The 12535-nt window shown below is 40.9% G+C and overlaps 1 protein-coding gene across 1 annotated transcript in view; it reads left to right on the top strand.

The window, feature by feature from the left end:
• The window catches only part of CPSF3 (cleavage and polyadenylation specific factor 3), a 56000-nt gene that overhangs the window by 4676 nt on the left and 38789 nt on the right, over positions 1-12535 (top strand). The window contains exons 2-4 of the mRNA XM_048845462.2: positions 1960-2023; positions 2725-2822; positions 5897-6025. Coding sequence (XP_048701419.1) covers positions 1960-2023; positions 2725-2822; positions 5897-6025 — 291 coding nt within the window. The remainder of the gene's footprint in view (positions 1-1959; positions 2024-2724; positions 2823-5896; positions 6026-12535) is intronic.

Raw genomic sequence — 12535 nt, 5'->3', positions numbered from 1 at the left:
GAGCTGTGCTCTCTGTTGCATCACCCTCTGAGAAGCTTGATGCTAACATCTTTCTTTATCAGTTTCTTTCTTCTTACTTGGCATCTATCAATTTTTATGCTCTGGAGGCTTGACCTATGCCACCAAATTGCAAAGATGAACTTGAGAGTAGATAAGTTAGGTCACTGCTAAATGACCCAAACTATATTTACTCATTTATCAGAACAAAGCATATGAATTATTAAAGCATGTGTGTTTACCAGTGTGGTGAACAAAATCTTTTGGAAATGAGTTAGCTTTCAAAACAGATGTTCTCAGCCCAGTCCTTTTTTGTCACAGATGAAAGCATTGCACATCGTTAGGGAAGTAAAATCGTAGCTGTGCAGGAAAAGAGGAAGTATTACTAACACACAGAGCCCTTTATCTTGGAATTTTCAAAGGCACCTCTCGCCACAATATCAAGCGTTTCAAAATTTTAAATTGCTTTTTACTAGAGTAAGCCTGTGTCAAGGGCTGATATATTAGTACAAATTATACTGAAATAGAAATGTTTCAGCCCATCAGAATGCAGGGAGGCTGTATAGCTGTGGATACTTAATGTTTAATTCCCACCACATTATGCAGTTCACTGCACTATGTTGTTTCATAGAGTTTAAGGCCAGAGGAGATCATCTAGTGTGGCCTGGATATCACAGATCACTAATTTTTAGCCAGATACCTCTATATTAAGGCCAAGATTTTGTTTTGGGTGTGAGATTTGTAGAATGACTGAATGGTTATTTCTTCCCCATACAGTATGAAAATCTTTGACTGACCACCATTAGCCAATCAGAGTACTGGTATTTGCATAATTGCACAAGTTCTTTCTTATTTTCCTTGCTGTGAATATGCAAAACGTGAATCTGCTTGGGCTGTTGTAATTCCTGTCTTTGGGTTGGCTTCCTATTCAGAATTTTCAGGTTGCTTGTCATCAACAAATATACGACCTCTGTTCTTCACTTTTCTGACAGAAACAGAAAATCTCCCTGTACATGTGAATCTGAAGGGGGAGCGTGGGGAAGAACAGCATACCAAAAGCAAGGAGATGAGGGCTGATACTCCACTGAAAGGGAGAGTGGCTTTAAAACATGGTTTAAATCCCTGGATTCATTTTCCTCCTTCCTCTGATTTTTATCCCCTTTCTTTTATACAGATCACTGAGACTCGTGTTTCTATAATAATGGCCATGCATATGAGTGTTCATTGGCTTTTTTATGTTAGGGGAATCCTGTCTTTCCTTCCCAGACATAAAAACCTATTGCAGTTACTGAGGACAAGCACCTTACTTATCTGTAGGGAAGAAACTGAATGGCAGTGCGGAAAAGAGATAGTAAAAGGAAAAGCAAAAAGAGCTTAATTATTTGAAAACAATGTACCTTAGGGTGGTTTGAGAATTGGTTTTGCTTTTTGTGTTTTTTCTCCTTTCACTGAAAATTTTGTGTCTAATAAAAAAAATCAGTATAATAACTTGCGGGCATTTCCTGTTAACTCTGAAATAATTCTGTGCTGGACTAATAGTATCTGATACCTTAAGTTCATTCAACCTAGGAAACAGTTGTTATATTGTAAATAGAAAGCACTGTCAAGTTATCAAAATATTTCAGGGGTCAGTTTGCTTTAAGCATGTAGATTGCTTTAGCCCATGTCTGCAACAAGCATTCACTTGCCATCCTAGAGAAAAGATACTAGTCCTTTCCCAAATTTATGTCTTCTGTGCTTTAGTCATGGACAGGATCTCAGTTTCATTGAATGAAATGTCACTGTTCAGTTTAAATAGCGATTGGCCTATCATTCTACATTTGGATTGTTAAACAGTAGAATGGTGAGTTCTGCAAATAAATGCATCTAAATGCATTTAAAACAGGGTTGTAGTTAACTGTATTTAGATAGGGTGAGTGGTTTTTTGTTTTTGCTAACTTTGTCATGGATTTCCTTTCACAGAGGTGCTGGGCAAGAAGTAGGAAGATCATGCATTATTCTGGAGTTTAAAGGAAGAAAAATAATGGTAATTATTTGTATACACCTGAATTACCAGGATCTGTTGTAAAAAGCTATTGTGTGTTAAATCCAAGTTCCTCACAAAAGTCTGGTATCAATGACTGTCTTTCCCTAAACAGGCAAAGTCTCTGGTTCTCAAGAGCAATGTTACCTAGAGGATGTGCTATTATATGAGATTTTAATTTAGTAACAAAAGATGTATATAAATCCTGAGAGAAAATTCAGGTATCTATTTATGTGTAAGTGTAGGTGATACGCTCACAATCTACTTTTCAGTGGTGTCCAAGCCTAACCTTTACTTTGTTCACACAGTTGTGTGTGTATGCACAGATGCTCTGTTTGCTTTTCCAGCATTAATGCCTGTGTGCTCAGGTGACAGAATCCACACGTGAAAGGCTGTTTACCCAGGCTCTCAACTGTTACTATTGGAAAAGTATGGCTGGAGGCTCGTGTAGGTACAAAATTGCACATGCAAAGGCTTATGTCTGAAAAATATGCTTTCAAAAGGCGTTCAGTTTTCCACTGAAGATAAGTCACCTACACAGATACCGTAGAGGCTAGCTTGGAGTCTAATATATCACAGTGTGTCAAAAACTGTGAATAAGCAAAATGAATTTTTCCCACTGACTTGTAACTGTGCCATAAATTTTTGTGTGGTTTTTTATAGGTTTTTAGTAGGAGTTTTAATGGTTTTTCATCACTTTTCAGCTTGATTGTGGAATTCACCCTGGCCTAGAAGGAATGGATGCCCTTCCTTACATTGACTTGATAGATCCTGCTGAGATTGATCTCCTCTTAATCAGTCAGTAAGTTGCATTTAGAACAAGAATTAATGCTTGCTTTGAGTTCTTGCTCTAAGCAGTGTTGACTTCCAACTTTTAAGAAAAGATGGGGGCAGATGTCATCCAGATACTATTGGTGTGATGAAAAGACAGTAGTTCCCAATATTTTTGTAGTGTGAACTGTTGCATAATCTGTTGATTGCATATTGATTATATTACTGATTTAGTTTCCCCAACTAGCAGTCTGAAATTTGGCTGGTTCTTGTCCCAAAATCAGGCTCAGTATTATCAGAATTAGTGTTCAGTTGGGAGCCTTGACATGCACAGTTGCAATACTCTCACTTAGGAAATCACACTATATTTATAATAGTTTTATTAATACAGTTAGCAACTTCACAAACACTCCAACCCAACAAAGCAGTTAGAGATAATACAGAATGAGCTGAGCATCCATAGGCTTACACCATCTCTTGCAAACAACCTGAAGTGTTAGTTATCTTTCTCATCTTTCCCCTCACCATCGTCAGTGGTTGCCATCCTGACATCTCCCCAGGTACAGAAGCCAGGATACAGCTTTTATAATATGTTCTATTGAGACCCCTATGCTTAATGCGTGTTCAATAGGGGTTTCAGTCCCTTTTCCTTATTTGTAGTTCCTCTCCCTACTGATATTGGGGTGCCCTTCTCTCATAGGTTATTAATCTTTTTACATCAAGCTTGTTAGCATATGTCAATTAGTTACCATGGCATTCTTGTGATCAGACATCTGCTGATGTCCCCAACTAAAAATATTCCAAGCTGGTATAAACTAGCATCTTGTGATTACCTATCAGCAGTTTAGTCATTACAGCATTCCATCTTATGATATTTTATGATCTAGGGTTACTCTTGGTTAGCTACTTATGCTAAGGCCTTTTGGGCCTTATGCCTGAATTGATTTAGCTAAATTTTTGTCTTACAGGCCTTGAGGCCTGCAGGCTTATTGGTTTATTGCCTTAATTTATACCTGTGGCTAACCTAGCAAATACCTATAGGCTACAAAACTATTTCTTAATGTCATAGCCCTCCTCCATGCCCATTTTGACCTCGTGGCCACACCCCCCTTCCTTTTGTGATCACATAAATCACTGTAAAAAGAACAGGAGTACTTGTGGCACCTTAGAGACTAACAAATTTATTAGAACATAAGCTTTCGTGGGCTACAGCCCACTTCATCAGATGCATAATGTCAACTTCAGCAATTGTTTATGTGGAAAAGAAATATTAGGAAAGTATTTATTGTATTTGTAGCTGTCTTTAATGGGTGTTGGATCAGGAGTTGAAAAGGCACCGGTTGACTTAAATGGGTCTTGGATTGGGCTGATAATATGACTTAGCAGCTGGAAACAAGGAGAGCCAGCCCTGTATGACCAGTTAGTTCTCCATGGACCACCAGTGCCCCACAGACCAGAGTCTGAGAAATGCTGATACAGGGGTTACAGAGGCATTCACTCAGATACTTTATGTTATTAAGATTCACTTGTTGCACCTTTATTTCAAAACCACTGTTTTAAAATTAGTATCATTAGTAGGAGTGACCAATTTGTTATCTAGTATGCTACTAAAAACATATTTTAGTGGTTCACGTCTAATCTGTGGTGGCCCCTGTGCCAACTTTGGGGCTACTGCTATTAGCTTTATTCTGTCATCCGTTGTGTGTGTGTGTGTGTGAGTGAGAGAGAGAGAGAGAGAGAGAGATTCATTCTCTTACCTGCCATTATCAGTCCTTTTTCTTTAGATGCAAAAAACCCGTAATTGTAAGGTTCTATAATAAAATTTCATCAATAAATGCAGACATTAAAATGCAAAAGTTAACTTTTCTCTATTCCATTTTAATATATCAATCTTAATATCTTGGAATATACAGAATGCATAATTCAGCCCAGTTAACATTGATGATTAAAACCTAATTTCCTGATTTTTTGTAACATAGCATTAATGTGGTAAATTAGTGAATGGTTTGGCATTTAAAAAAGACTATTGAAATCCTACTCAGAGTAGGTATCAATGGTTCACTGTCAAACTGAGATGTTGCATCTAATGGGGTCCTGCAGGGGTCAGTCCTGGGTCCAGTACTAGTCAATATCTCATGACTTGGATAATGAATTGGAGAGTATGCTTATAAAATTTGCAGATGACACCAAGCTGGGAGGGGTCGCAAGCACTCTGGAGGACAGGATTAGAATTGAAAACGACCATGACAAAATGGAGGATTGGTCCGAAAGCAACAAGATGGAAATTCAATAAAGACAAGTGCAAAGTACTACACTTAGGAAAGAAAAATCAAATGCAAAATCCCAAATTGGGAATAACTGGCTAGGCAGTAGTACTGCTGAAAAGGGTCTTGGGGATTACAGGGGATCAGAAATTTAACAGGAGTGATTCAAGTATGAAAAAGACTAATATTATTCATGGGGTATATTTAATAGGAGTGTTGCATGTTAGAGATGGAAGGTAATTGTCCTGCTGTACTAGGCACTGGTGAGGCCTCAGCTGGAGCACTATGTCCAATTCCTGACATCATACTTTAGGAAAGATGTAGACAAACTGGAAAGAGTCCAGAGGAGAGCAACAAAAATGATAAAAAATTTAGCAAACCTGAGATATGAGGAAAAAACAGACATCTGTAGTCTTGAGAAAAGAAGACTGTGGGAGGGGGGAATCTGATAATAGTCTTCGAATATATTAAGTGCTGTTATAGAAAGAAATGTGATCAATTGTTCTCCATGCCTATGAAGGTAGGACAAAAAGTAACCAGTTTAATCTGCATCAAGGGAGAGTTAGGTTAGATAGTAGGGAAAAAATTCTAACTGTATGGGTAGTTAAATTCTGGAATAGGCTTCCAAGTAAGGTTGTGGAATCCCCATTATTGGAGGCTTTTTAGAACAGGTTAGACAAACGACTCTCAGGGATGGTCTAGCTTTACTTAGTCCTGCCTCAGTGTAGGGGGCTGGACTTGATGACCTCCCAAGGTCTCTCCCAAACCTACATTTCTATGGTTCTATGATTTGTATTATGTGATATTAATGTATTAACTGTATTCATTTGTCTATTTTAAGTTTCCATTTGGATCACTGTGGGGCTTTACCATGGTTTCTGCAGAAGACCAGTTTTAAAGGAAGAACATTTATGACTCATGCTACAAAAGCTATTTACAGGTGGCTTCTTTCAGATTACGTCAAGGTTAGGTAAGTTGACACACTGATTGTTTTTATAACTCCCTCCTGAATTATTGCTCCTGTCTGTCCAGTGGGGGAAGAGTGTGGGAAATGATGCAATGACTTGGGGGGCTTTGAATGCACTTTCTTATATCTTATATTTTTAAAAGACCACTGTCAGTTTAACAATCATATGTAAATTTCTTTAAAAGTTCACATACTTAGGTTACTAATAACATTTCATTTAGAGCATTAAAAATGAAGAAAAATACATCTAATTTACTTTCATTTGTCATGTTTACTTTTTGCTTTTCCTGAAGCTCTGATAATGGAAGTAGACAGGTCAATTTCACTTTTTGGGAATTTTGTTTGTTTGTTTTGTTTTAAAAACCCAGGAAGATCAAATTGTGGAAACACAAGTTTTTGGAAACATTTCCTTTGGTCTTATAAGATGGTTTGTATCGAACCTCAACTTTTTTTGGTCCAAATTTGAACCTTTAGGCTCCTTTCATGGTTTGAGATTAACAGTGAGCATGGCATTATATTTATTATATTAAATTATATATTTCAAATGTTAACTATATTGGTACTGTGTTCAAGTATATAGGATAGTTCCTTTTGGTCTAACTCCCATTTCCCAAACATATATTGCCTGAACTGTGTGTTGGGTGAGTTTATTAGTAGGTAAGTCTATAGTTTATTTTTGCTCTCTTCCAGAGGCATCCATTACCTGAAAGGTCAAACAGTAATTGTCCGTTTGCATTATTGTAATAGTTATTATATAATGTCAAATGTAAACATTAATAGAGATGAGGTTGTGTCCCCGACCAGTATGCAAAATTTTAGGATGCTTTGCATGCATAAACATGTTAAGTGGATGTAGTAGGGGAGTTTGTGGAAGCAAAGTATTTGTTTGCAGAAAACCTTAAGCACCTTCTTGCCTGAAGGAGGTAATATAGCAGTTTTAAAAAATTTGGATTTATCTCTTGGTGGCAAGAAAAGATGGGAAAGAGTTACAAACTTTGGGAGAGTGGTCCTGCAATCCTTGTCTAATACACTCTGAGCCCCACCTCCTGTAGGTACAGCTTGTGAGTCACCTAAGTGGAATACATGTCTGCATCGACTCGAAGACAAAACTCCTATTTATTGTAACTGTAGTTCTTTGAGAGGTGATGCTGACATGTATTCCACAAAACCACCCTCTGTCCCTTCTGCACTGGAGTTTAGTCTCTGGATATTCAGTACAAAGGAACTCAGGGGTGGGGGTGGTGTCAGGACAGGCACCACTTCATGTAGCCAGGGAACGGGCTATGGCCACAAGGCATGAACGCCACCCCTGCAGGTACTGCTAAGTAAAATTCTCTGACTCCAGTACCCTGGGTGCACGCACAGTGAAGTGGAATACAAGTCTGCACAACATCTCAAAGAACTACAGTTACTGTATGTAACAATTTCTTCTGCCGAAGAGGCCACTAAGGGTTTTGTAGCCTGCTCCTTGATCTGTTCCAGGGTGGGAACCTCTGATGATTTGTAGGCTTCCAGAATACAAAGTCTAATCAACCTAATGATGGAGGATTTGGAAGCTCTGAGTCCCTAGCACTTTGAGTGGAAGGACATGAAAAGGGAGCCTGATCTTCTTGTAAAGTCTATATGCTTGAGAGATTTTTTTCTATGGTCTTCTAACATATAAGGAGTGCCAGGCCTTTTCAGTTGGCTGTTCTGGTTTTGGACGAAACAAAGGAAGTATGAGCTCTTAAAGTGTGGAAGGAGGAATTTACCTTAGAAAGGATTCTGATTCCCCCTTTAGATATGTGTCTGTTGTCAGGCTATCTGACTGAACCAGGACCTGGGTCCCCCTTAGGGTGAGCTGGAACCTTCGCAGAGCTAGCCTGACCACTCTCAGTTCTAGGAGGTTTAACCTATGAGCCTTTCCCTCCTGGTTTCCAAGGCCCTTGGATGTTGGGTCTCTAGGTGAGCTCCCAAGCCCTCCAGGCTGGCATCTGTTGTGAGGACTGAAGGATCTGGACAGCAGATGGACATATCGTCTTGGACTCACCACCCGTGTAAGGCGTTGTACACCTGTGTCGGTACCTGTACTTGATCTTTCATTTGTTCCAGACCCTTAGTATAAAGGCTTGAAAAGATGTCTGAACTGTGACTGTGCCCAGGAAGTGATCCCTATGCACGAGACCTAGAGTCCTAGCAGTTGGCAGTATAATTCTATGGTGGGTCTCCTGTGGCTCTGGAGGAAGATGATAATTCCTGGATTTCCTGAAACCTTTCTAATGATGGGTAGATTCTTGCTATCGAGGTAGCTATTTCTGCTGCTAGGTCGTTTATTCTGGTGGACGGAACTAGGGAACTTTTCTTGGCCTTGATGAGTAAGCCATGCACCTGGAGGAGACCTGATTAGCTGAATATACAGTCTTTATTCACAGACAGGGAGATCCCTTGGCTGTTTATAAAGTTCCTTTTTACTTCCAAGTGGTTTTGATTGTTTGAAGTTGTCTTTGATAGTTTTCCATTGAGTATTCTGAGATGCAGTAAGGGTAGACAATTAAACCTTGTAGTTCATCACTAGCTGATCAGGGAGAGGTGAAAACTCCCTCAAACTTGAATGGGCCAGCACTGGGATATATGATTCCTGGTGACTAACTTTTATTCCAAGATGATAAGGTATAATTTTCAGTATAGTTACATTATTCCTTAAATATTACACTTGCACAAATTTTGCAGTGATTATGAGAATTGATAAGTTACAGGCTTTTAGGAGAGATCTGACATGCTACTTTTCATAGATAAATACCATGGAAATGATATGTTAGGTGTAGTGAGTTTGTTAGGTCTGAGATGGGAGTTGCTTATAAAGAGCGGTGTATGTTGGCACCGGTGGGCCTCTATGTCCCAAGTAGAACCAGAAGAACATTTATTTTGGGAAACCCCCTTTAACACGGCTATATCCAGAAGATGAGACATTTCATTCTGGATCAGATTGTGTTTTACTGCATTGTTGGAATTAGGTGATTGGATGAAGAACCATTGGACTGGAGCCCACAGTTTGAGGGAATATCCCTGGCTCACTATCTTCCTCACTCATTTTTCTGTGGTTGATGAGCCATTCCTCTAGGAAATGTGAAATTCTGTCCCCTAGCTTCAGTTCTGGACGGAGGCCTACACAATCTCGGTCATAAAGTAAGTTGGATGGGTGAGGGGCCAAGGTCCCTCTGGGCTTCCCCCTGGATCTCAATTCTCCTTTTTTTCCCTTGGAGAATCTGTTGTCTCCTTGGTGGTACTGGTGTGGTTGTCCCTTCACTGTTACAAAGAGCAAAAGGAGTGCATGTGTCTGAAAGCCAATTAATGTACTCTCTCCTTAGGGCACTTAGTGGGGCAGGGTGAGATTTTGCCACACTGTGAGCCACCACCTTCTCCAGCCTTTCTCCAAAAATGAGGGAGTCTGTCAACTTGGCCACGCACAGAACTGCCTAGAGTGAGTGTCCACCTTCCTGGCACAGAGCCCTAGGTGGCATCTAGATACACTGAAAGCCATGGCTCGGACTGAGATCCTCATTGCATCTGTTGAGGCATCAGCTACAAAAGCTGTTGCTAGGGAGACTTTCTTTAAAATTGAACCAAAGTCAGGGTGATCTCTTCCTTTAAGTGTTTTGAGATCTTCCAGCTAGGAAAGAGATGCTCCTACAAAGCAGAGAACTGCCAGAGACACTCGGACGGTGGTGGGGGAGTCCTCAAAGTCATTTTTGAGAGTAGCCTCCATCTTTCTGTCTGTGGTGTCCTTAGTATAGAACACCCTCTCTAAGGCCTGGGCTACACTGGGGTGGGGGGTGGGGTTTTCGAACTAAATACGCAACTTCAGCTATCCTATTTGCGTAGCTGAAGTCGAAGTATCTTAGTTCGTATCTGGAAGTATCTGGCCGTCCTCACGGCGGTGAATTGACCTCAGTGGCTCCCCCGTCGACTCTGCTTAGTCCTTCTGCCAAGGTGGAGTACAGGTATCGATTCAGGGATTGATTTACCGTGTCTAGATGAGACGCGATAAATCAATCCCCGATAGACCGATCACTACGCGCCGATCCGAAGGATAGTGAAGACGTACCCTTAGGGAATAACCATGTCCCTGGTGAGGGACCCTGTGGCGGGTCAGCGTTTGGTATCGGGAATAGATCCCTTTTGGTTCTTGAATGTTATGGAGCCTGAAGTTGCTCTTGTTAATGCGCTTGCCTTATAAGGCTTTTTCCACTCATCCCTAATCACTTTCTTGAAGGAGGAGTGAAGGGGTATCACCACCTCAGGAGTGGATTTGGTGGGAACCTATTTACTCTGAGGTTTACTCTCAAGAGCCTGCTCAGGTTGGATTTGAATCATGGAAACAACCTTGTTGCACATAGCTTGAAATTTCTCAGGGGAGAAAAAACTTGGCTGCATTTTCCACCAATCCTGTTCACATTCAGAGCGAGACAGTTCGGTTCCCTTAGTCAAGTTGTCAACGTCCTCATCGGTTTTTGAAGCCTCTCCCTCCTCTGCACGGGGGTTCCTGGTCCATTCTTCCCCCATTGGAGTTGCGACTGCCTAGGTGGGTTGGGGACCCCACCTGCCTGTTTGACTTGCAGCCCCAGGACTGGTTGGCTGTGTGCAAGTTGTGCACAACTCACTATCTGCCAAAACTAGGAGATTCACAAATAGAACACTGCTTGGATCTAATCTGGTGTTTTCTTAGCTGCTCTGCCATGCCTTCAAGGGGCAGAGGAGCTGAGCAGGGCAATGCCACAGCAGAGGCTTAGAGAGAATTAAATCCTGAGAGAGGAGGACCAATGTCGGAGAGGGAAAACATTGCTCCCCTCTGCTCAAAAACTGAGCAGAAACAGCTCAAATTGAAAAAGAGCGGGAGCAATAGCAATCACTACTGTCTGCTGCCATAGAGGCAGAGAAACTGGTGGCAAGTGAGAGCAAAGAGAGTGTGGCCAAAGCGTGGTGCCAAACTGCTGGTCTGCCTTCATGAAGTTGCAGACAGAGGAGAGCAGCCCTGATGTCCAGGATTGTGGGAGAACACTGGGCTGCTTGGTTACATGCCTATATTTGTTCCTCCTTTCTTCATTATTCTTCTGTATTTTGGGAGAGGGGCCATCCTTTTTGTACGACGTTTGAGCCCTGAGCATAATTTGGGAGTTCCACAAATATTAATTGTACATTTTACAATTTCACCAGATAGTTTAATTTTAAAACACAAAAGGTCAGTTAAAAGGAAAAAAGGTTAATGGACCAGTGTATTATTAGAGAGAAGGTGTGTGAGGTAATATCTTTTATCTTCTGTTGGTGAGAGGTCAGATACAGTGTCTCTATCGCTCCTAATCCTCAAAGGAAACCTGCACAACACTTTCGGAAGACTAGGCTGGGAGCTTAAATTCATAACTCTGCTAGACACTAGAAATCATGGCCTGAATAGAGACTCTGGATTTATGGCTTATTGCAACAATCTGTAACCCACTAGTCCCTTCCTCTTTATCTTATGACTGCAGGGGTACTAACGAAAATAGCTTTGAGCCACTCTACCTTAGGGCAGGTCTACACTACAGCGGGATCGACACTCTGAGATCGATCCACCGGCAGTCCATTTCGCAGGTCTAGTAAAGACCTCTCCAGTCGACCCCTGTACTCTACCCCAACACGAAGAGTAAGGTAAGTCGATGGGAGTTTCTCTGCCGTCGACTTACCGCGGTAAGGCAGACATAGCTCACATTCCAAGGCACCATTCTAAGGCTAACTGTAGTAGGAAGAGAGCCTAAAACACTAACCACTGATGCTAAACAATCGGTTCCACCTTGCATTTTGCTGTGAAGCTTGGAGAACCTTTTCTAGCCCTGTATGAAGAGCTCTGTGTGGCTCAAAAGCTTGTCTTCCTCTCCAACAGAGGTTGGTCCAATAAAAGATATTTCCTCACCCATGGTCTCCAATATCCTGGGACTGACACAGCTACAACTATGTTGCATACAGTGTATTATGAATCATAAGAGTAATAGTATACATTTGTTTTTACATGAATGACAGAATCTGAATCTGGGAAATACGTCATAATTAACGTATGCTAACTATCCTCCACATAGATATAGCTCATCAGTATGTGGTATCCCTCTCCAGGGCTGGGAATTGGTCCTGCTTTGAGCAGGGGGTTGGACTAGATGACCTTCTGGGGTCCCTTCCAACCCTGATATTCTATGGTTCTATGATTCTATGATTCCACACTGGGATCAGATGTATGATAGATATAGCTATCAATAAGTGTAGTTTTTGCTAACAGGCATAGGCAGGCTTTTTTGTGTGAGAACTGTGTTATGATCTGGTTACTAAAGCAGGCTATAAATTATTTTTTTATTATTTGTATTAAAGTAGTGCCCATTGGGAACCCATTGTGTTGGTAGTACAAGACACTGCCTTGCATGAAAAAGAAAGTCTAAGGTGGCCTTTCTGAAAATATTACCTGTTCATACTGGTTAGGGAAATTGTGTTAGAAACCATGGCTCTAGCTGG

Source organism: Caretta caretta, chromosome 3 (assembly GCF_965140235.1).
Source record: "Caretta caretta isolate rCarCar2 chromosome 3, rCarCar1.hap1, whole genome shotgun sequence".
Classification (NCBI taxonomy): domain Eukaryota; kingdom Metazoa; phylum Chordata; order Testudines; family Cheloniidae; genus Caretta; species Caretta caretta.
This window is presented reverse-complemented; position numbering and strand designations above follow the sequence as displayed.